Raw genomic sequence first — 25,905 nt, 5'->3', positions numbered from 1 at the left:
CTGATTTGTTTTTGTTTATGATGTATTTTGTTTGCTTTATTTCTGTGATACATTTGTGCAGTCTTATTTAGCCTTCAGATCATCAAGTTATTGGAGCATCAGTGCACACGGCATGAAAAGAAATGAGTCATTCACCCATTCCCAATCTCTTGTTTCCTCAGCTGATTGAAGGGTTCAATAAATTACTGTGGTTCATAATGACTATAAAAGTTAAACACTATTTTTATCTATTCAGCTGTGTTTTAAATACAGCATTGGGATCTATCATTCTGTCATGGAGAGAGGCTCTGGAAGCATTTGACAACTTCTAATCTTTCCTCCTTCACATATTCATGAGAGAGGAAGATTATGCATGCAAGCAATAACTTTACACATTAATTATTGAGTCAGATATCAGGAATACTATAACTTCATGAAAGACAATGCACAGAAGTACTTCGATTTGAAGAAAAGATAAAGCTCAAGGGCAAAAATCCTGGGGTTTGAATAACAACAGATAATTTCCTGTCCTTCCTCCTCTATCCCTTATCTAAGTTTCTGGCTAGAATATCTATATGATGAAAAGTCCCTAAGGAAGAACAGAAGTGAGCAGCAGGAGATACAGCTGTTCATTGGGCTCATTAATAGGTTTGTGCCTATTACAGGTGGTGTAATGAGATCCATCTTTCAGTGAATCAGTTGTGTTTCTTAGCATGCTGCAATGAGTCAGCAGGGCCATGACCCTATAACTTTCTACACTTTGATATGTTACTTTCTTCCTGGAAAGAAGATGGAGGCAGCCAGTTGCCTTGCCCAGACCGTGCAGCATGAATGGTGGGCTTCTAGTACACCCTTCTGCCCCCTATTGCCTTCTTGTTTGACTCAATAAATCAGTGCACCAATCTCAATACACCAAACAGTGCTGAGGTAGCCCCTTTATTTGTTCATGGCTGTTGGTGAGTCATACTACTAACTCCAAGTAGTTCAGCTGGGTGTATTTTGGAAGCCCCTACACTCATTCTTAGACTATTAGTGCTTTTTTTATGCCAGCACTTATAATTCATCCTGGTATTATACGGGAATAATTCACTGAAAGGGTTTGTTTGAAAGAGAGTGAGAGAAAAATGCTTCTATTGCCCTTTCATCTACACACTGTAATGTAGAAACAATGGCTGGCAGGAGTTAACCCATGATCTTGAATAATCTTTTGCAGATTAAAAAATGGAGGCATACTGAGCGATTCTTTTCATTCAAGTGACATTTGGATATGAAGCTTCCCACAGCCCTTTTTTTCAGATAATGTGGACTGGATATGAAATAAATTTAATACGGAATGAGAGATGGCTGTTGTCTTTAACCTGCAGAGTCTCATGATAAACTCTGCAGACTAGAGCACTGTGGTTTAAGATCATAAATATTCAATTTCTATTAAATTTAGCTTTTTCTGTATATTGCATATAATAAGAACAAAGCAGTTGTAGTTATCTATGTACATATGTGTAAGTGAATGAACACAGTAGAAATGACACTTGCCACTGTTGCATAATTTGTTCTGTGTTCAGCCATAATATACCCTGCTATACAAAGGTGGCCCAGGCTAAGTGGATCTGGGTTGAGCAATTTGGAATTGCCAAGCTTTTGTACTTTTGAGGCTTTATCCTACTGTCACATTTGTTTTGCCAGAAACTGTATTAGTGCCCCCTAGAATACACTTCATTATTTTTATTTTGTTTTATTTATTTTGAGAAGGTGTGCATTGATGTGCTTTGAATGTGTCTCGGTACAAAACAGATATCCCTCACAGACTTATGCTGACTTTTTATGTTTCTTCATAGTTGTAGACTTGAAATGATGCTATTGTCAGAACTTTGTTATATGTCAGAGTCACTCTCAACGAAGTACAGAAAAATGCATTGTTTAAAAGATATAAAGCAATCTATTTTTAAAACTCCAGAACTCTCAACAGCTTGAGGTTGTTTCACATCTGTCTTCAGTCCATGTCATTTGCTTTTAGTTAAACGTATTTTCCTTGCAGACTGCCCTGTTCATGTTCATCTTCTATTAGAATTCCCCTATTAAATTCTTGGCTTAGCTTTGCCTTCAAGTTGTTGATCTGCTTTTCAAGCTTGCTGCCTTGCTTTGTTAAACACCATAAGGCTGTTCATCCTCTCAAATTTCTTTGAATAACCGTTTGTGGTGTTTGTAATTCATTTTGACCTATGTATGCTCTTACACAACATCCCCACCATATCCAAGTGCCTTTCAGTTGCCTGCTAAGGACAAGTGCCACCACTTGAGATTTGCTCTTTTTCTCACCCTTTCCCCACGGAAGAGAGTTTTGTTTTGAGGAGGTGAATTGGTGATGTATATTAGGAGACGTTGAAAAAGAACAAAAAAAGTACCTTGTCCTCAGAGCAGAGAATGGTAATGTTTGTGGCAGTCTTCATACTCTGTAAATTTTTGTTTTCCAGTTGCAGACCTGCTCCTGAGAATCACTGCATTATAGATCAGATTTTTGTCGTCGTCGTTGTTGTTGTTTGTTTTGGATATAAAATACCTTTGTGCCTAAGCTGGATTTGAGATCTTACTGTAGATCTTGTACTAGAGCTTAAGACCAACCATCAGTTATTATAGTCAGTGCTACTGACTGACTGACTCAAAGACAAGAACTCTGAATATATTTTACAAGCTACTTGATTCTTTAATCAAAGAAAACAGAAAAATAAGTTGAAATTACTTGATAGAATGTTTAGAAAGATTAATCTTGTCATAGTTTCATTTAAAAAATTGGCTCATTTCTGATGGGCTGTCTTACAAATACTCATCTTCCCTAGGAAATACATTTACAATAATCATGGAGCCCAGTTTTGATAGTCTAAGACTGAAAAGCAGAGTACTTCTTTCTGCCTTAATGAATGTCACTTTACTTCTAACTCTGAGGTTCTTTCTGAGGACCCTGCACCCAGCAGAGCAAGAAAAGTGAGTTACTTGAAGTGCATCCTTTATAGAAATTTGAAATCTATCAGTTTAAAAGGTAGCTGGCAAATGCACACTTTTAAGAATTAATTTCTGTGTTACTTAGAAGTCAGTAAAATATGTTGCTGTATTGATTCTCATCTTAATTTATGTATTTAGAAAAAACATTATCTACTAGTCAAAAATAGTATACAGCCTTTGCAAAACACATGCATAACTTCATTTTCAAAGGAATGCAGGGTGGAGATGTTGGATTCTATAAAATATTCAATTTCCCAGATTTTTTCATGTTTTTTTTTCTATGAATCAGAATGTGTTGAGTGTAAATGCATGTTGTGCATTTCCATCACAAGCTTTTGAGAAACTTATATTTATTTTTCCCCCAAAACCTCAATGGTCTCTAGTTAATCAACCAACATTTTTATTTTCTTTGCCTCCTACAGGGGAGGTATTGTAATAATTTATGTTAAAATTCTGTGACTTTTCTGGGTAATGGAAACTCATGAACATCCTGGTGCCATAGGAGATCAGAGGAGGAAAAGGACTAAGATGAAAAAAAAAATTTTTTACTGTGAGGGTGGCCACACACAGGAAGAGGTTGCCTAGGGATTTTGTGTAGTCTCCATCCTTGGAGTCCTTCAAAACCCAAGTGGACACAGTCCTGGGCAGTCTGCTCTAAGTCACCCTGCGCTGAGCAGAGGGGTTGGACTAGATAATCTCCAAGGGTGCCTTTCCACTTCAACTGTTCTGTGATCCCCATTGATTACACTGTTACTTACATTAGCTGAAAAGACTTTCCCACAAGGACATATAAATCTGTTTAATTTTGCAGCATCTCTTTATGGCAACAGTTTCATTTTCCCATCAATACAAATGAATTAATTTCAATTAAAGATAACGTATTGCAGTCCCTTAGGTGTAGGAGACAGCAGTAATAGGCATTTAGTCCATCTCTTTGCTAATTTGTGACGGTGTGATTTCAAGGTACCAGGCTAACACCTGAGAGTGTTGTTGTCCATATATTCTAATAAAAAGGAAAAGCTAAAACACTCCTCAGTGTGTGTATCTGTCTGGTTTTATATCTGTGCAGATATTACTGTTAATTTATGTCATGCTGTGTTTCCTTTTTTCCTTGTGTAACAAGTACATGAGAATAGGAGAGTCACTCATCACTCAACTACTCAGTAACTGGTTCCCTTGCAGCAGGCAATCCCTGCGACTGCCTGGGCTTCCCTGGGAAGAGAGAATTGATGGCAAGAGGAGAGCTAAAGGGGGGAGTTCAGAGAGCTGCTCCTTCTGGGTTTCAGGTTCTGCAAGAATACATCTCTTGTTGGCCAGTTTATGGTTCACTTCAGCCTTTGTGCTAACTAGTGGGGCTCTCCTTTACTGAGATATTTGGAGCCACAGGAATTCTTATAATTTAGTTTATTTTCATTAAAAATCTATCTGCAGAAGACAAATATATGAGCTTCCACACAGCCTGAGTTCCAGCCACATCTCCGTAGTTACCATGGATCACATCTGATCAAGGGCTTTATATGGTACATATAGCTGTCTAGGAGTTAATAAGATTCTTCAGACAAATATATCATTTAATTAGGAACACAGGCCATGGATCAGCTCAAAACTCTTCAGCATTGCTAAGAGTTTGTCCATAGGGTCTTCTACAGAAAGTCCCGAGTTTGTGTCTCATAGTGTGTTAGCCATACAAGGTCTAGCTCCAGACGTGAAACCACATTAGCATAGCAACATGCTTGAGTTGTTAAACTCTGCCAAGCATCTGTATTCGTGCTGATAACTGAGTTTTGGATCCAGCTTTGTTTGGAAAGACTGTACAGATCAATCCTTAAAGGTTTTATCTCCTTCCTAGCAGACGCAGAAGGATGGCATGAAAGCTGACATGTAATTTCTTACCCTTTAGTGCAGAGGTACCCAGGGGCTTGTTCTGTGTTCGTTTTTTGGGTGTACTTGTTGAAAATGACATGAAACACAGAATTGCACCATTTGACTTGTGAGTGCCTTTCACACTGTTGCGGATCTGTGTGCATGTTGCAAACTGTACTATACCTGCCATTCCAAATTTTCCTCCATTTGGAAGTTATTTTAATCTGACATTTTGGGGGGGTGGTGGAGTTATTTTCCCTACAATTATATTGATCTGCAGTGTCATGGTAAGTCACATGAGCATGTGATTTTGGTACAGCTTCCTGTGAAAGCTCAGCATTTGTTACTTTTTCCCTTTAAGAAATACTTGCATGTGTGTGGTCTTGCATGGGTTTTGTGTATAGAAGATACCTATATCAATCTGTACTATGGTTTTTCAGATAAAGGTTGTTTGGGGGGAAAATGCCCATGAAAATAATTGCATTTGCAGTACAGAAACAGAAAGATAGAATCACAGAATAGTTTGGGTCGGAAGGGACCTTTAGAGGTCACCTAGCCCAGCCCCCCTGCAGTGAGCAGGGACAGCTTTAACCAGATCAGGTTGCTCAGAGCCCCGTCCAACCTGGCCTTGAATGTTGCCAGGGATGGGGCCTCCACTGCCTCTCTGGGCAACCTGTTCCAGTGCTTCACCACCCTCATCGTAAAAAATTTCTTCCTTATATCCAGTCTGAATCTACCCTCTTTTAGTTTAAAACCATTGCCTATCCCTTGTCCTATCAAAATGTTGCACTTGGCATGTCTCTTGACATTTTGGGGTGGGGTTTGTTTGGGTTTGTATGCCGATTTTATTGGTCTTCTGAACACTGAACCTCTGCTTAGCAGTGGTGGCTTTTTTAGGGTAAGCCTAGATTGTCTTTCAGATAGATGCTAAAAGTGAGGGGGTTTTGTGTGTACTGTTTCGTATGTGTTTCTTATATTGTATAAACTATTTGGTTTGTGCATAGTTTTCGCTTGTGCAGTGAAACTTCTTGGGAAAATACATTTCTTTTTCATTAATTGCAGCTATAAATAAAGTAGTGGAGAAGCAGATAGAGATGAGTGTAATGTTTCCTGTTGTGATCTTTGAGACAGGATAGATGAATGAGTCATTCATTTAAGTAGTAGTGCCGATAATGAAGGCTTCAAGGAAAATATTAAATTCTGTCATTGTGATCTGTCTGTGCTCAGGCTCCTGATCCTGAGAGCGACAATCCCAGGCTCTCCAGGTCTGCTGCAATGCAGCCTGCTCTGGCAGTCACCCGCTGCTGCTCTGCCTGCTGACCCCTTTTTCCATCATAACTTCTGAAAGCCAAACTATTACTGTGCAAGGTGGAGAGGCCCGAGGACTCCAGCAGCGATGCTGAGACGCACACAGTCTCACTGCTGGGGAGGAGGCAGGGCCGCTGCTCCTGGGAAGGTAGCAAAGAGTGACTGACTTTTTAAAATAAATGCTTCATTTCTGTGAGTGTGCGTGTGTGTGCACTGCAAGAGTTTTGACGTGTTTTGCATGCTACTGATGTTGTAGTACATGTGGTTGCTGCTTATTTTCAGCTGATGTCTCCACTGCTCTTTTTCCTCTCACAACTGAGTATCAGTTTCTGCCCCTGTCTGATCTACAATACCACCCCCTATAACTTATGCCTCCCACTTTTTCTCACAGAAAAATAATGAGTTCTACTGATTATTTTCCTTTTTTCTTCCCACTCCCTCAGCACCAAGCCTCACTAGCCTCCCCACTCCAGGAGGGGGAAATGAAAATAGCAACAAAATTACTAATTATTCTGTGGCAGCCTCTTATTTGCTGCTGTCAGTGCTCTGCCATAACTCAGGTTCCTGGGGAGAAGGGTTAAAATCCAAGCAGTTGCTGGGATCTTACATCTTCCTGCACAGGATTTTAATAACGCACCAGCTTTTCAGTTGCATGGAACTACTGAGAGGAGGCTTAAATACAATTTTCTTATGACTATATTAGCAAAGAGGAGCCAATCCACCTTTCTTTATGAAATAAATACTGTTTAGTTCATTATTGCTTGCTGTTAAAAACAAGCAAAGCAAAACAAAACAAAACCTTTATTACCTTAAAAAATAGGTCTGCAGAATTAATTGCTTTTTAAGCATAGCATTAAACTGTTGTTTTTATTTGTCTGAGTAATTTGGGGTACTTTTCTCTAAAACAGTAATAAAAGTAAATCACACATTCATGCTGTGTTTAAAGCAATTTTGACAAATTTAAACTGGTAATACCAGACCTATTCTGTTTCTCTAATAACATTTTTATGGTAAGTCTGGAATGCTCCATCTAAGCCTGATTTCCAGCTGAAATCAGGTATGCCAGAGCTTGCCAAACTCATTGTGTTCAATCTGGTTAGCAGTAATTGTTTGGGTTTTTTTTTTCTTATTTGCTAAACAGAACTCTGACATTTCCTGGGACTGGGACTGGGAAAAGGACTGGGATGAATTTTTGATATTCTGTAAAAAATCCATATTAGCAAACATGGCTTTAGCATTAATTCATGCAATGCTAAAATCAGAGATGGCATCCTAGTGCTGGAACAATGTTTCTCACCACTGGGATTTGCCTCCTGTCTGCTCTCTCATACCAGTTTAATCCCTCTCAGTGAAAGCCACGAACAACAAATGCTACTTTACACTTGCTGCAAAGCTGCCTGGTTCATCTCCAGTGCTTGTTGTGGATATACAGGTCCAAGCTCAACACCTGAGTTCGGCTCCAGGGGCGGCCACCTTCCAGCAGGGCTGGATCCTGCTGCTGTTGAAAGATGCCTCGGAGCTCAGAGTGCAGCAGGACTCACGAGTGCCTTCTGCCCCAAGCACGGCAATACCTCCGTGAGCAACAGAGCTGATGGACTTATAAGCACCAAGCTCCTGCGAGCTATCACCTCTCATGCAAACCAAGGCCTGCCAGCTCTTGTGGCTCCTTTGAGTGCAGCAGGAGCCAAGGGGTGGGAGCGTCTGACTTTCACAGCAGCACAAAAGCTCCTGTCAGCTGCTAAATGGTATCTTGCAGCTGTAAGGGACAGTTCCCCCCATGGAGTCTTTCTCCATCTGGAGATGCTCTTTGCAAATTTCCCCTTCTTGCAAGGCATAGGGGGTGTGTGTGTGGGGGTGTCATAACACCACTCTGCACACTGACTGCTTTTAATACACTGGTTGTGAGTGCTCTGCTCTCGGGTGCTGTAATCCTGCTTCATTCTTGTAGACAAGAAGGTGGATTGCTAATGATTTGCCTAAATTCAGATCCATGGTGCAACCATGCACCATGATCCCTGATGCCCTCTCTAATTATAACAAGTAAGCATATAAGAACGATTTTTTTTACTGAAAGAAAGATCTAATTTGATTGAACAGCCAAGTGGGAACACTGTTTTTCTCCAGGTCAGCACAAGCTCTCTAACTGTGCCACCACGCTTCCCACATGTTATGGCCACCATTCAATCCTTATGAGCCATGGCAGTTCAGAGGTGGTTTGGTGCCACTGTGTAACAGGAAAGGTGGCCATAGCAGCGACAGAAAAATTGTTCTTAGAGAATAAAAAAGTTCTGAACCATCATGGTGCAGGATATAGTGTTTCTTTCTGTAGACTCAGCGGTCTATAAAATGATACATTGCTTCATAGTGCAGCAAGGTGAATGTCTTGATTAATCAGAGCTGTCTTCCTATGGAAACGGAGTCTGATTATTTATTATTATGGAGAATGTGTTGGCTTTTTCCATAGATAAAGTAATTTTGACTTGGACAGAAGTTCTTTTGCTTTTAGAGGTTAATACAGCTTTTCTCTCTCTTCACACCACTGCTTGAGCTAGCTGTTGTCTTTAATTCTCTTTTAATGCCACTTCTTTTCTGCAAATTGGAAAAATTTTCCTGAGAACACCTGGATTTCCACTTGCTGCAGCATATTCCTCGGAATTACTCATCCTCACCCCTTTTGCATACCCTTGTATTTCTGAGATTGATCTGCATTATTTTGCTGAGCGTCAGTCACAGGTTCTCCTTCTTCTTTTGTTCTTTCTTTTGACAAATCACCTCACTTTCTGTTTTCACACCATCACCCACTTATTATTCTGTGAGCTCTGATACTTACCTGCCTCCCTTGTCTGTTCCTCAGTGATAAGGGGAGACCTTATCGCTCTCTACAACTACATGAAAGGAGCTTGTAGCGAGGTGAGTGTCAGTCTCTTTTCCCAGGTAGCAAGTGATAGGACGAGAGGAAATGGCCTCAAGATACACCTGGGGAGATTTAGATTGGATATTAGGAAAAATTTCTTCATGGAAGGGGTTGTCAGCACTGGAACAGGGTCCCCAGGGAAGTGGTTGAGTCACCATCCCTGGATGTATTTGAAAGACAGGTAGATGTGGTGCTCAGGGACATGGGTTAGTGGTGGAGTTGGCAGTGTTAGGTTTATGGTTGGAGTCAATGATCTTAAGGGTCTTTTCCAAGAGATTGTGATTCTCTGATTTGATTCTTTCCTTCCACTTCACATCTTTTCTTCATTTTTCAGGGTGTTTGGAGCACTCCAAACTTATCCTTCAAGCCTGATTCTTCTCTGTTACTGGTTTTCCTTTTGTACCCTGCCTTCATGGCCAGATGTTTCCCATTCTCCTCATCTAGGAATCTGCTGTCAAAATCTTCTTGTTTGCCAGATCTGCGAGTTTTCAGTATATCTGGCCTTCCCTCTTCTCTCATACCTTTTCATTTCCTATCCAAATTTTGCCTTCATCCTCAGCTGTGGCGCAGTCTTGGGATCTTTTCTTTGGCAGAATCCGTTAGGTTACATTTCTAACATGTACATATTCCAGAGCGTGCATACCACAGTGTGACTAGTCATTGTAATGGCGTCATGGTTTAACCCCAGCTGGCAACTAAGCACCACACAGCCACTCGCTCACCCTTCGCCCATGGTGGGAAGGGGGAGAGAATCAAAAGAGTAAAAGTGAGAAAACTCATGGGTTGAGATAAAGACAGTTTAATAAGTAAAGCAAACGCTGCACACACAAGCAAAGCAAAACAAGGAATTCATTCTTCTACTTCCCATCGACAGGCAGGTGTTCAGCCACCTCCAGGAAAGCAGGGCTCCATCATGCAAAATGGTTACCTGGGAGGACAAAATGGCATAACTCTGAATGTTCCCCCTTCCTCCTTCTTCCCCCAGCTTTGTATGCTGAGCATGACGTCATCTGGTATGGAATATCCCTTTGGTCAGTTGGGGTCAGCTGTCCCAGCTGTGTCCCCTCCCAACTACTTGTGCACCCCCAGCCTGCTCGCTGGTGGGGTGGGGTGAGAAGCAGAAAAGGCCTTGACTCTGTGTAAGCACTGCTCAGCAGTAACTAAAACATCCCAATATTATCAACACTGTTTCCAGCACAAACCCAAAACATAGCCCCATACTAGCTACTAGAAAGAAAATTAACTCTATCCCAGCTGAAACCAGGACAAATGGTTTTCTCTTCTCTCCATGTCCTATCTTCTGCTGCCTTGTCAACCACTTAGGTAACTTTTCCTACTCTTACCCTTAAAGGCAAAAGCACGAAAAAAGAAAGAAAAAGCTCCCAGCAACCTCTCCCACCTTTAAATTCACGTAAAATCTCCACTGTGTTTCTGCTTTGCTGACTTTTCACTGGCTGTTTTATCAGTAAGCTTTTGCTAAGGCTAAAAAAGCGCTGAAATTGACTTGTGCAGGGTTTATTTCACAAGCCTCGTTTATCTGAAGGGCTGAGTTCTTTCTTTCCTCTCCACTGGAGTAACCTTGCTCTGAATTTGCAAAAAACTGCTCCTGAATAACGGGAGTGTGCAGGGAGCTGCATCTACCTTCAGATTTCCAGAATAGTGACTACTATCTCTGGGGACACTATGTTCTCCATATATTCATTGGTGGGGAATAGGCAGTTTTAGCTTACCATGTAGTGGACCTGCTTAGACAAAGTATTTTGGGGGAGAAAAGGCACACAAATTGGAACAGCTGATGGCTTTGATACATTCTTTCTCTTTCTCTACCCAGAAAGATAAAACCACTCAGTCCACTGGCTAGGCCCAGATTTCTCTTCTTAGTTGTTCTTTTGCTTGGCGGATATTTTTTGCTAGAAACTGTTGCAGTGAATATTGCTTTTTCCTTGAAAGGATTGCTTTTTTAGCCAGCAATCACATTTCTGATGAATTTTTAAATATTTAATAAAGCAATTGGTCTGCAGAAAGCACTATTTGCATTGTCTTTGTGTTCTTACATGATGACTGAGGAGATTGACAAAGCAGTACTTTTTGTAATATCTATACTTATTTCCAAAACACAAGAGGATAGATGTTTTCAATTTAGCATAGAATTCCCTACAGTACTTATCAGGCTTTACAGTCTTAACATTTTTAATCAGTTGTAAAAGATCCTCTTACTCTCTGATTTAGGTAATAGACCTTAGCTTTTCTATTTTTGCTTCATTTGACTTCAGAATGTTTCCAATGATATACAAAATTGACATATTGTTATCCTTATTTTCATCTTGAATTTTTCCATATATCAATGTTGATAAAATTCTCACTTTTTAAACAGTGACTTTTAAAGACAAAAAAGATTAGCCATATCCTTAAAACAAAAGAGATACAATATTTAATATCAAGCATATTACTGACATTTTATGTGACCATTTTTCCTCAAAATCATGTTGACTGATATTTTCAAGGGCCTAATGACTGGTCATGTGTTTTGAATTCTCCATCTGCTGGAGAGCTTTTAATCCTTTCTGGGGAACGTTGGACTCTTTCTTCTCTCTCCCTCTCTCTTTTGAGAGAGGAATTATAGAAAGAATTGTGAGTCTTACAAACCTTCACTGGCACTCCCAGAAGTTCTTGTGTGGTAGTACAGCAGTCCCTGGACAGATTTGAAAAATGCTTTCTGGGTGCCTAGTTTCCATTTGGTTTCAAGCATCTCTTTTGCTCATCAGTGGCGTTTCCTCTTCTCCTGTCCAGTGGGTGACACCGACCAAGGGTTGAGGCTCCTCCAGACACGTTTCCTGGCTGTCGGTGTTTCAGTGGGCTGCCCCACCGAGTGCAGATGCAGAGTAGTTGGTGGAAACGTGGGTCAGGACTGAAAGCAGGTGGTAGAGAAGGGGCAGGTGGCCACACCGTGAAACTGCTGTGTTTTGCAGCTCCAACTTAAGCACACAGGTAAATCTGTTGCTTGTGATTGGCAAAATGAAGGTCAGTTCCAGTCAAAGCAGAAATCTTGGCAGGAGCATATGTCTTCTTTAGTGGTGATCCTTCTGGAAATTTTGGGCCTAATGCACACTATAAACCTGATTTCTTGCTCTCAGAACTAGCAACAATATTAATGTATAGGCAATTGTTTCAGTCTTAGGCTCTTATAGCAGTTGCTTGAGTTAAATAATTAAAATAAAATGCCTTAATTTTAGTGTTTTTGAGTACTGTTGTATTTATGAGGAAGGTTTGGAGACTGATCACAAATCCATCTTTTCTGTGGCAGACATTGCATGAATAGTGTGACCTCACTGGTACGTTTTAATTACTTGTTGCATGTGTTTTGACTAGCTTGAAAACTGCTAACTGTCTTTAATTGCTGGGTTTTATTCAGGTCCTCCAAACAAGAAGCTGAGTATAAGTATGTGAAGCTCATAATTATACCTGTTCTCTCTAACTCAGTATTAATAGTGTCCTTGCCTGCTCATGGAGTCCTATAAGGACAGATGAGCACAGAGGGTATTACTTTCAAGAAGTTTAAACAAGCACACCTGTAGGGTGATACATAATGTGCCTAGCTGGTCTCCTTTGATAACTCAAGGCTCACTGTTTTATTCTTGCTATGCACTGTTCCTGAAATCTGTAAACTCAGGGTTACCTGCAATGAAGAATTTACTACTAATACTTGAAATCAGAGCGCAGAAAAATGAAGGACTGTGTTATTTTCTAAAGGTAAAGTTTGCATTTAAAAAGCTATTACAACCATGCCTTTAATTCCCTCATTACACATTACAGAGCCAACCTTTTTGGGCACCATGAAGAAGCATTATTTCACAGATGCAATTATATTTGGGGCAAAGATTTTAGGAGCCATAAGGCAGTGTCTTTACAACAGATTAAATAGAGAGCCTTGTAATGAGAGGCTAGTGTACAATCTGGCCAGTTGGCAACAAAAAGGAAAAATTTTGCTTACAAGTGAAGGGTAAGAGCATTTTAACTTGGAACAACTCAGTAGATGATGCAGTTGCTAGGTAATGTCTTTCATTTCTGGAAAAAGTCTTGAGGTGAAAGCTAATCAATAAGGTAGATAGAGTGTGATGTCATTTGTTGCCATGGTTTCTGAACTTAGCAGCCTGTTATCTGCAAATAATATTGATGGTTGCTATGCAGTTGAATCTTTTCATATTGTTGTTTTGCTATTATAAATCTGTTTAATCTTGGCTAAAGCTTCAAAGAGCAGAGTGTCTATGAGTTTAAACGTTGTAATAGATAGGCTTGTATTACAACCCCAAAATATCTTGAAATTTACTACCTAATAAACAACAGGCATCAGCAGGAAGTGAACAAGGTTAACATTTTGGTGATTAAACTTCCACAAAGCAGTTGACATTTTCTAGTAAATTAATCTGCAAATTAAATATCTCTGTGGAATTAGTGCTATGACTCATTACATAGCAGATCATGTAGAAAGGGGGTAAGCAGTCAATCCTCTGGATGATAAGGCAATGAAATGTATAAAGCTGTAAATGGCTCAAAAGCCATCACAGCTTCTTGAACAATGTCCTTGTGTTTCATATATCTTCCGCTGTTGGATTGTGCCTCTTTATTATGTTTGGGTTTCGCTAGAGAATATTTTATAGCAGCTTATGCTAAGCATCAGACAGTTGGACAGGCTGAAAGGGAAATGAGACTTATTTTTCCTGATAGTTGTCAAGGTGAAAGAAAAGCATTCTCAAGTCAGGTCCTTTAAATCAAACACCATACTTCATTTTTCATATTCTATGGATAAGATGTTAGTTTTAGTAGAATGCTGTGTATCCTTTAGTTGATTTATTGGCATCTCTCTACAGTAGTTTTTCTTGATAGTTTGAGTTATTGAAAGCATTTTGGAGGGAAAGAATGAAAAAGAGATGAAAAGACAGAGCTCAGTGCAAGCTAGAGAAGGTAACATAGGGTGATCTGAAAGATGAGGTGATTTGTAGAAGTACAAAATGTTCGGTACCCAGCAGTGAAACATTTTAAAGGAGGGGAGGCCCATTGGACAAAGTGGAAAGAGAAAAAAAAGTAGAGAGAAAAGCAGAAAAGAAAGAGGCTGATGAAAGAGAGAGGAACTGTTTTTATTGGGGTGGAAGAAGAAGGGAGGGGAAGAAGGGTAGGAAAAAATCAGATGATGGCTTGCTGAATTCTAGGGGTTTTACATCTTTGGAATGACCTTTGCCATGCTGTCTAGTTTTTCTCTTTTTCTCCAACGGATTCCTCCTCCTCCTCTTCCAATTCCACTGTTCTCTGTCTTAACAACACATTTCTTTAGAAAGCATTTTGCCACCTTCTTTCTTGTCTTCTTCACACATCTCTCCTCTGTGTGGTGACATTGACTATCACATTTCTTTTGAACAGAGAAGTAATTGCCTTCACAGTCCTGCTTGTGCCCTTAATATAGTGAGTGAATTGTCAAGGGCGTGCCCCCAACAGGAGACCTGAGGAGGATGTCACCAGGAAAAGCAAGGCATAGGCTAAAATCCTGCTTTTGCAAAGTGGGTGGGGGTGTTCTTGATGACTCCTCCCCTGGAACTCCTCTAGAGATTCCCTGTTGGCTGTGCAGAAACACAATAGCAGCCTTCAAGGAGTGTATCCTCAAAGCACCAGTACTGAGAGGAGGCAGATGGAAGAGATGCCAGCTTGATGGTGATAGCAGATGTCAACAAGTTAACAATCTGAAAAGGAAACTAGCAGCACAGCAGTGCTTCTTACCCAAATGTTTAAAGAGAGGGAGGAGAAAAAAAAAAAAAAAAGAATAAGAAAAACAACATGGAAAAGAAGATACAAATCAGTAGTGCTGATCAGCAAGAGCTGTAAAAGACTATCTGATGCTAAATCTGTAAAGTGGTGCTGTTGAGTGGATTTGTCTAAAGAAGTATTTCACTATTAGGCTGTCACAAAGGAAGAGCATTTACTTCAGATGCCATATGCCAACTGTGCAATTAGGCTTCCAGTCATACATGCGGTGTGTACTAAAGTGGGGGGCAAGCCTCAGCCATTTTCAATTGCTGTTGCATAACACTTGCTTTTACAATCCTGGATATTCAGTTGCTCCTGCTGTTGTGAGACTTCTGTTGTTTGGGATAACATACTTATCTTTTATTTCTCCAGGGTTTTTATCTTAGGGGCTTTTTTTTTTGTGTGTGTGTGTGCTGTTCCCTGCCCCCCTTCCCCTTCCATAAGGAAAGACTAAATTATCAGACCTTTTTTAATACTCTTTCACACTATAAAGCAATTCCATTTTAAAAATATTAAAAGAAACATACATTTTATGTCTGAGAAAAAACCCACACACCTTATTATATGGGGGACAGCTTGCTACTTTGTACTAGTGAACAACTTCATAAAACATACATACAATAATGGAAAGTCTCAGGCAGCTTTAACAAAGGAATGTCTTAATTTGTGAATTTCTGCTGGTTTTCTTAGGCCAAATTGTTATACCAACAGGCACTGCAAGACACTGGGTGTAGGTAATGAGCAGACATGGGACTTTAGGTACGTCTCCTAAAGGAAAAGGATAAAAGAAACTGCACACAGCTAAGTCCCCAGAACCACCATGAGACTCTGCATTGTACCCGCCTTGTGAAGCCTTTCAACCTGTTCCCATCCCTTCCACATGTGACTATGATGTTCCGTGTAGCGCTGGAAGGTCCAGTGTCACTGAGCACTTGACACAGATTTGGAGTAGGTTTTCCAAGCATGATATGGAAATTAAAATAAAACCAGCTGTATCAACATAAGCAATTACTGAAGGTATTCTGGCCTTTGAAGTGACATATGGGCCTAAGGTGAGATAATGCAACCTGGAACAAGAAGCCATCATCTATAGATACAAGTCTTCTAAGTGTGTGATATAGTTATATGATAATAGTTGATTGCAGTTACTTCAGCCCTGTTGATGGTGCTGAATGTAGTAGCTGATGCAGTTATTGCAACTGAGAGGTGCCTAGTAAGACTAAGGAAAATACAGATATTTAACCCAATTAAATGCTTTAGCTACTGCTGGTGCTATTTAAAGAAAAATCTCAGAGCTGGCTGCTAAAAGTTCACTTCGGTGTACAAAATTCTTGAAAAAAAGTAGTTAAAAAATCTGAAGTTTGGAAATTAGATTTATTAAAGCAATTTTCATTTCCTTTTATGTCTGTATGATTCAGCCAAGGTTTTCTCTGGAGCTTGTATATCTTTAGTTGAGGTCTTGGGTCAGTCATGCTGCAAATAATCTCTTTTTATGAGTAGACATAAGGCATGTTTGTTTTCTGTGTAATAATTTAGAAACGGAAAGTTAGTTCCCAACCCAAATCTGAACAAACAGTTGTTCTTGTAATAGTTGCAGCACATTTTTTCTAGCGTATGAGGAGATAAATGCCCAATTTTATTTTTCACAATGTACTGCAGAAAAAGAAGTGCTTTTTCTTGAAGCTTGTGAGGAAAACCCAGTTTTCACCAGAAGCTCTCCACAAAAACAAGCCCCCCACCCCAAACCCCCAACAGCCTAATAGAGCAATCCTGTGCACACTGAAAAAAGAAATCCTTTGTGGTTCTTGTAGCTTCAGTTAAAATACAAAAACATCAATATTCCCATCTGATGTTTCAAATGCAAGGAAGCTGCTGTACAAGATGTCGTCTCCTGGGCTGTTGGCTTTCTATCTTTCCTGCAAAGACTCATGATGCGCAGGGCACAGCAGAGCCAGGACACCACACTACTGATACATCTCATACACGCCTCTGCTCCTATCACTGTGCCACTCACCAGGAATGAACTAACATTGGTACCTGTGATAAAGGTTGGCGTGTTGTGATGAGCAGCGCAGTGCACCTTCCTCACTCTGCAGCTACAGCTGAGCACTCTGTACAGAGGACAAACCGCCTTCAAGGGCTCTGATGTTCTTCCTTTCCCCAAGATGGTAAAATATCACTTCAGTGCAGAAAGGAGCGTTCAAGTCCAGCAGGAGAATTGTTTTTTTCATGTAGATGTTGAACTCCTTTTGCTGAAGAGGAGGCACCAGAATCATGCTAGCCCATCTAGCTGTTTTGTCACAAGTCTTCAGACATGTTGGAGCATTGGAGACTGTCGTGGTTTAACCCCAGTGGGCAACTAAGCGCCACACAGACGCTCGCTCACCCTCCCACCCTCCCTGGTGGGATGGGGAAGAGAATTGAAAAAAAGTAAAACCCGTGGGTTGAGATAAAGGCAGTTTAACAGGACAGCAGAGGAAGAGAAAGTAATAACAATAATAACAATAATGATGATAAAAGGATATACAAAACAATGATGCACAATGCAACCGCTCACCACCCATTGACCGATGCCCAGCCAGTCCCCAAGCAGCGATCACTGCCCCCCGGCCAACTGTTCCCAGTTCATATACTGAGCATGATGTCGTATGGTATGGAATAGCCCTTTGGTCAGTTTGGGTCAACTGTCCTGGCTGTGCCCCCTCCCAGTTTCTTGTGCACCTGGCAGAGCGTGGGAAGCTGAAAAAGTCCTTGGCTAGAGTGAGCACTGCTTAGCAACAACTAAACCATCAGTGTGTTATCAGCATTATTCTCCTACTAAATCCAAAACACAGCACTATGCCAGCTACTAGGAAGAAAATTAACTCTATCCCAGCCAAAACCAGGACAGAGACAGACAGAACTGTACTGATATAAGTTCATAAAGCTTTTTTAGAAGAGGGAAACTTATTTTTTTCCCAACAGAACTAGAGGTTGCAGGTGATGTTGTTCATATATTACAAGTAGAACATTGCTTCCATTTGCCCAAAGTCCTTGTAAGAAACTAATCCCCAGATTTTCATAGTTTGTGTGAGATCAACTAAATATTCAGGTGTTTAAAGAGGTTCTAAGGATACTTTTGTGTACACTAAAGATGCTTCCAAAGGTTCCTTTTTTCTGACACCTCATAAACTACCAACCAACCAGGTCCAAGAATTGCCAGCATTTTAAAAGTCAAGGATCCCTCCATGTATAAAGCAGAATTATTTTTTGTCTAGTCAGTACAATATTTTTATAGGAAAAATTATTTTTTATTTATGAAAAGCCATTCCAGGTGTGGGAAGCCATTCCAAGCCATTTTGGGAATAGAACATGCAAAATAACCTGTGTGCCCACTGAGTAGCCTGTAGTTGTTTTCTGTTTGAGTCTATAAATTTCTCCACATTGATCAAGCTCAGCTGGATTACACAGCTCTTAACGCCTCAGACTGAGCAAGGCGTGATGAGATTGTCCACCCTGTTTTCGGCAAGCACTGCATTTTGTTTGCCCATTTTGTGATACCGTTTATTCCCTTCAGTGGTCTTTTTTCCCTCCGCCACTCAGGCAGTGAATTTTTTCCTTACCTGAAGCTGCTACATCCTATCCATTACTCCTTAAGTAACATCTGCTTCACCCCACCCACTATGTCCCCTGAAACTTTGTGATCTTCTGTATAAATCTTCCCAACCCCCTTCTCTGAGTTGCCATTTCTGAACATTAATTTTAGATTGTCTGTTCCCATCCAGCATGAAATGGGTTCTGGTGGCAGAAAGATACAGCAGCTTTACTGAATCTGCTTCAGCTTGCCTGAGATTGCTTGATAACAAAGAAATTGCCAGTTTCTGATAGGTAATGCTTTCAGATGTTAAGCCTGGGACAGCCGTGGGGCAGAAAAGTCCTTCCTAGAGGCATGTCCCCTTCTATTTATCACTAGCCTGAAACACCATCTTTCTGAGGTACCAATGAACCTGGTTTACTTTTACCACACTCTCAGCACAATTTGGCACTGTATTGCTTTCATATTAAAAAAAAAAAATACTCTATTTATTTGTTTTCATTTAGAAGACAAAAATTCAGCACCAGGCACAGAAAAATTCTTTATGTTGTAGAGTTATAGACAGGAAAAAACAATTAAGTGCATCTTATTTTATTCAGTGTTTATTTTTACATTGAAAGCTATTGCTGTTTCTTCCTGATATTTTTACTGGCAATAACAGGGTAAAAATGTTTTATTATGCAAATTATATACTTCTAGCACAGTGTTTTAAAATGAAAATCACCTGTATAAAAAAGACTTTCAGTCAGTCTGTATAGGCAGCTGGAAATCGGTTTGAATGCATGCAGCTAATGGTCACAGCAGTGTGCATGGGAGCAGGTTTAATATAAGTCTGGGCACTGTTTACTTTAGTTAGGCTTTCATAAGTGTTGGACAAAAGGAATGAGAAAATGCTATGGTAAATGCTGAATAAAATCAAAAGCTAAATGCTTAAGGCACAGATTTTTAGAATACTAGAGTCAGTTATCTACAAACTTATGTGTTTTAATGAGATGTGGCACTTCAATTCCCTTTCAAAACAAAAAAAAAACCCCTCTAAGCTGGTCTTTTTTCAGTCTCAATGTAATAACAATTATCAGTAATAAGTTAATACTCCTATTGACATCAATGGGAGGAAGGAGTGTGAGGAAATACTAAGATTGTAGACAAATAAATGTTTTGTATAATTATTATATTTTTGGAATCTTGCATTGCAATAAGTAGGTTAAGCTTTTCAATGCTAATAGCTAATACAACCTCCATCATAAAGCTTCCTTCATCTGAAGTCAGCAGACGATGAAATTTAGTGTCCCTGTTTAGTGAGGAGGAGAGGAAGCCACTTGCTATAAAATATCTGAGGTGAACTTGTTTCTTTTTACTCATAAAGTGTAGGTCTTGCACAGACATTTGAGAAGGCGCAGAATATTATATCCTCCTGTGTTTAATCATTTCTGTATGCCCTGGAATTTAAAGAGAATTTAGGATGTGTTTGGCAGTAGCTTTCCCTCTATAATCAGGTTGCTATGGTAAACCTATTATTCTAGACAAAGAAAGAGTATGTTTAGTAAAGTGCTGATCCCTTTTCAGTAAAATGTGAGCTTCAAATTACTTTTGAATGATTGATTTTGTATGGTAAGTATTTTGTCACAATAACTAAGAGAAGAAGGTCACAGAACAAGGTGTGGCTTCAGTTACTTCAGTAGCAAATACATCTGACAAAGTGGTAATAAGAGTGAAGCAAGCTTACCCTGGAAATATCTACTCCTGGTTTTCCCAGGGAAGCAACCTGAGATGTATTGTTATGGAATGCTATTAATTTTTTTGTTTATCTATACAGTGATAAACTGAGCCTTTGAAGTTTACATTTGCTATGTCCCATGTAGTTAGCTGTTCAGAAGCAAAAGGTTTTTAAGTCTCTGTTAAATTATCTTCACAGAGTGAGCCCACCTTACATAATCTAACCAAAATCTCAGTACTTTTGGAGGTAAAATACACTTTTTAAATCAGTAGAAAGTTACAATTACTTAGTGCCACCACTAAATTCACTTCTCATGTTCCTAGTGCTGTTTTGTTGCATTTGCCAAGGAAAAGGAATGATGAACTAATAACATGAGTATCAATTTCAGCAGCAGTGTACTAAAGTACCATAACTGTATCTCTGAATATTTAAAAGTAAAGAAATAGCTCAGAGAATTCCTTTTCTAGAGCACTTACTGACTGAGGTTTCTGTCCATTTTCAAGACACTTTCAGTTCTGCTGAGGTCCTTAGTCAGATGATCTAAATCATACCATGAGTTAAGGTGGGAGCCAGCCAAAATAAAATACAAGGCACAGATATCAACAAGGAATTTGGGCTTTTTGAATATATGTGTTGGTGTTTTATTCATTAGCTAAGATGAGAAGATTGAGAAAGTAGGGCCTAAATCCCCTTTGTGCTTGATTTTGAGAAGACAACCTGAGCTTGTATCTCTCACATGACAAAAAATGTGCCCTATCTGCCTAGGGAAGAGATATTCCTCAGGGGTTTTGGGGGGTTTTTTGTTTTTTTTTTTTCCTTTCTTTTTTCTTTTTTTTTTTTTTTTTTTCTGCTGAAACTGTTGCACATTAACTAAAATGAATAAATATTAATTGCAGCAGGGACTGAGAGGAACCTGTTCCCATTCCAGTGCAAGTGCCCAGCCACTGGGCTCTCAGGTCATTCTGACTTATTAAATTAAGCATTACAGAAGATAATGCTTAATTACAGAACATGCAGGAGCCTCATTACAGAGCCTTCCTTTGCTTGTCCCTCTGGAGGATTTTCCATCTCTGCTGACTCCTCTCTTCAAAGCAACTTGCTTAAACTGATTTCATTGTCCTTCAGGCATCCTCCTTATTATAGCATTAGCTAGCCAGGTTACCACTGCTAAAGATAGTTCTTTTGTTTATTTTGTAGAGTCTTCACAACAGATGGGTCCTGTTCATCAGGTACCCATCTGCCTATGGGTGACTGACTGTGCTTTGGGACACTGCTATGTGATATTTTTGTAAAAGTAGCCAGGTTGTCTAAAGTGGATGCATAGAAGGAGACTGTAGGAGCCCCGAACAGAGACAAGTTGGACTCATTAAAAGTCTCTGTATATTTAAGTACTAAGGAATGATTTTGTTCCAGTTGCTAATGTAACTGTCCTTGGCAAATAACTGTAGCTTGGAGAATGCAGACAAATAACAGCAATCATTCTGTGGACAATCATATCTTAAACGTTGATGTGATTACCAAATACAACTGTATTTCGTGAAGTGGTAGATGCACTTCCTATAATAAGATTCTTTCTAAAACAAATATCCTCATATAATTACCAATGCAACATAGTTTTTTAAAACTATGTGTATTATAAAGGTATCATGAAGTTTTTGCTGTTAATTCTCTCTATCAGTGTGTCTTTTTTAAGATTCTTGCACTTTAAGTTGATCATAAGATGTCCTTCTAGGTTGAAGCCTGGCACATAGAATGTCAGAAAGTGCAATGTACATTGATGCTTGGGAAGGTGAAGAGTATGGCAGCTATAAAATGAGCTGGCATTTTTTCCATAAGCAATAAGATCCCCTCCCTACTCCAACTTAATTGGTTTAAAACTGGGTTTTTTTGAACAATCAAATGTAACAAATTTAGGTTACAAGTTGAAAGAAAAATAGATTAACAATGATCTGGCAGTATGTTGACCTAAAAGGTTTTATTGTCACAAAACCTACAGTTAGAAAAGCCCCCACTAAGGTTCTCCTTAACAGTCCTTTCCCATTCGGCAAAATATTTCAGCGAATGCTGAAAAAATACTGTCCATGCTGAACTGTTTGGTTACATAATCATAGAATCATAGAATCGTTTAGGTTGGAAAAGACCTTTAAGATCATCCAGTCCAACCATTAACCTAACACTACGAAGTCCACCACTAAACCAGTCAAGGGTAGAGTAGCAACCCCACGCCTCCTGGCTTGGTGGCTGGATCATTTATAATGAAAGCAAAAACTAGGAATCATTAAGATTGGAAAGGGCCTCTAAGATCATCATTCCAATCATCAACCCAACACCACTGTGCCCACTAAACCATGTCCCAAAGTGCCACGTCTACCCGTTTTTTTTAACACTTCCAGGGATGGTGACTCCACCACCTCTCTGGGCAGCCTCTTCCAATGCTTGACCACCCTTTCCATGAAGAAATTTTTCCTAATATCCAATCTAAACCTCCCCTGACACAACTTGAGCCCATTTCCTCTCGTCCTATCGCTAACTACTTGGGAGAAGAGACCAACACCCACCTCACTACAACCTCCTTTCAGGTAGTTGTAGAGAGCGATAAGGTCTCCCCTCAGCCTCCTCTTCTCCAGGCTAAACAACCCCAGTTCCCTCAGCCGCTCCTCATAAGGCCTGTGCTCCAGACCCTTCACCAGCTTCGTTGCCCTTCTCTGAACACGCTCCAGCACCTCAATGTCTTTCTTGTATTGAGGGGCCCAAAACTGGACACAGTATTCCAGGTGCGGCCTCACCAGTGCCGAGTACAGAGGCACAATCACCTCCCTGCTCCTGCTGGCCACGCTATTCCTGATCCAGGCCAGGATGCTGTTGGCCTTCTTGGCCACCTGGGCACACTGCTGGCTCATGTTCAGCCGGCTGTCAACCAACACCCCCAGGTCCTTTTCGGCCAGGCAGCTTTCCAGCCACTCTTCCCCAAGCCTGTAGCGTTGCATGGGGTTGTTGTGACCCAAGTGCAGGACCCAGCACTTGGCCTTGTTAAACCTCATACAGTTGGCCTCGGCCCATCAATCCAGCCTGTCCAGGTCCCTCTGCAGGGCCATCCTACCCTCCAGCAGATCGACACTCCCACCCAGTTTGGTGTCGTCTGCACCAAAATGGTGCAAAATGGTGCAAGGCTGCACTTGCAGGATTTTTTTGCTTTGTAGCTATAGTTACTCCTACTGTAAATTTGGGTTCTGTGGTCAGTAGAGCAGTGTCCAGGCCCAGGTTGAGTCTCACTGCTGCTATCATTAAATTAGATCAAGAGGAACAGGCTTTTCTGCATCCTAATCCTTGTCTCTGGTGGCCCTTTTTTACAGACAATATTATTTCCCAAGCCCATCAAATGTATTACTTTGATCCATGGTTTGTGTCATATTTAGAGCATTCTTACAGTAGCATTGCATTAAAACAATTTAAAAAATATGGACATTAACTCTTGGAAGTTAGGAAATGACAAAACCAATGTTACCTTGAACTGAGTCTGTCTCATATATGTGCAGTGTGAGACTGTCCTGGATCTTATTTCACATCTGACCATTTAATACTCATTGCTCTGAGGGCTTTGGAGCGGAAGATCTGTGGGAGTTTGGCTGAGTCTCTTCCCCCCTTAAGTGCTGGGGAGTTCTCCTGTGAACCGGCTGATGGACGGGAAGGCTCTGACAGAGGCTGTGATTTCAACTTCTGTTTCCTCAGGTCTCGACAAGAAAAATAATAGGGATTTTTGCTTTCCAAATACCTGACAGAGTATTTGAAGAGTTATGTTTCTACATGAATAGAGAGTATCTTAGATAGCCCTGTGCATAGACTATTTAATTCTAATCACATTCATTTTGGAGTTTCTGAAGTACGTGCTAAATATTTTAGATCAATTATAGAGGTTAATTATGAAGTTAAACATGTGCCATAGCTCTCTTACGCAAAGTTGAGATATGAAAAACATACAATGCCAGTGATCCTTTATGGTTGCTGTTTCCACAAAGACATAACAATGATATGCTTTACTTCTGGTTGCCATGGAGGAGGGATAGTTTTGGTGGTCCTTTTTTTTTGTTTGTTTTTTAATAGCATTTATATGCATACTTTAATTAATACAGAGTGATTTGTAGTTTGTCTCTGGGGGGTAGGGTGTAGAATAAGGGGTTTTATTTCCTTTATTTTACTTTACTGAAATAATGACTCTAACAATTGTTTACTCCTACAGGGAGATGTGAATGTGGCCAATGCACTTGTTTCCCTCCGGGAGACAACAGAATTCATGGCAAGAACTGTGAATGTGATGATCGACAGTGTGAAAATGCAGATGGCGATGTCTGTGGCGGTATGCATTCACTTAATATAATATAATATAATATAATATAATATAATATAATATAACACAATATAATTAATATAAGTCTTGAGAGTTTATAACTTTCTGTTCCCCCTGATTTTATAATGTAATGTCACTATAGAGTATTGACATCATTGATTAATTATAATAGATTATAGATTTTTGTAAGAAACAAGCTACATAAATATTGAATATGTTAGTGAATATTTATTTTAAAACTTCAGAAACACTAACAATGAAGTACATTAAATGCACCTAAGAGCATAAATGCAAGTACTGTAGTATATCCCAGATTCCATCAATGTTCATTAGAGAATACAGACACCTAAAGAAAAACCTGAAAAATTAGGTAATTTTACTTTGTGTTTAGTACATTGATGTTTTACTGAGAACATTGTTATTTTACCTAAAGTTAATAATGACCAGCATTACTTCTGAATATTTCATATTCAGTGACAGTGATATGTCTGTTTTCTAAAAAAGTAGTAAAAAAATATTATGAAAGAATCTAAAATACTGGAGATACATTGTCATAGTAATTGTACATGCAGATGGTTTATTTTAATGTTGACAGTGAAAACATCCCTTGTTGATTTTTCAGTAATGTATGTTGGTGTTAAGCAGTATTTCAAGTTAGTTTTAGATATGTAAATGCATATATACCATATGGTATTTTAAAAACAGGTGAGTAGTATTTGTCCTAAATGCTCTCTTTCTAGATTTTATTGGCTTTATTTTAAAAATTACTCTTTAATTACTAATACTACAAAGTAGTTGGTATGGACAATGACACATTTTATTATGTTTGTTATTTCTATGTAAGAAAAAACCCATACTGCTTCATAATCTTTGTGTATGTAAAAAATTCTGACTACAGCAAATATTTTGTCAAGGTCTCTGCCATGCAGAATGTATGCATATATGGAAAATTGTGGTTCAAGTGTCTGACCAGCCATAATAATAGTTTATAACATTCAGTGTAATTCAATAATATGGATGTGTACATAAAGAATAATTTGAAATGTAATTTTGTTTAAAGAACATGAAAGCAGATACAAACACTGAAAAGCTGGGTCATATTTGTTATAAATTAAGTAGCTGGGAACCAAAATTAATCACCTTTCATGATTAAATATATCTCCTATTTATGTCATACATATTTTACATTATTCAATGACAATGCTTCAATGTTAATACTGCTAATTATATTGCACATTTTGGAAATTATAGACAAAAATTCCATTCTTCCTTATTAGGAAGGATACAGTGATAATTTTAATTTTTGTTGCTGGATAGATCACCTCACACTTAAATGAATAATCACCTTAACACTTGAGCCAGTGTCCAATTTTTTACCGTGCGGGAGACACTCTAGGTGACACTATTACCTT

At 39.5% G+C, this 25,905-nt stretch overlaps 1 protein-coding gene across 1 annotated transcript in view; it reads left to right on the top strand.

Moving 5' to 3' along the window:
* ITGBL1 (integrin subunit beta like 1) overlaps positions 1–25,905 on the top strand; it is a 154,193-nt gene that overhangs the window by 108,514 nt on the left and 19,774 nt on the right. Inside the window, exon 8 of the mRNA XM_075724300.1 lies at positions 24,386–24,502. Within this exon, the coding sequence (XP_075580415.1) occupies positions 24,386–24,502 (117 nt within the window). The remainder of the gene's footprint in view (positions 1–24,385; positions 24,503–25,905) is intronic.

The sequence above is a fragment of the Pelecanus crispus genome, chromosome 1 (genome assembly GCF_030463565.1).
Source record: "Pelecanus crispus isolate bPelCri1 chromosome 1, bPelCri1.pri, whole genome shotgun sequence".
Lineage (NCBI taxonomy): Eukaryota > Metazoa > Chordata > Aves > Pelecaniformes > Pelecanidae > Pelecanus > Pelecanus crispus.
Note: the sequence above shows the minus strand (reverse complement) of the source record. Positions and strands in the feature narration are given on the sequence as shown.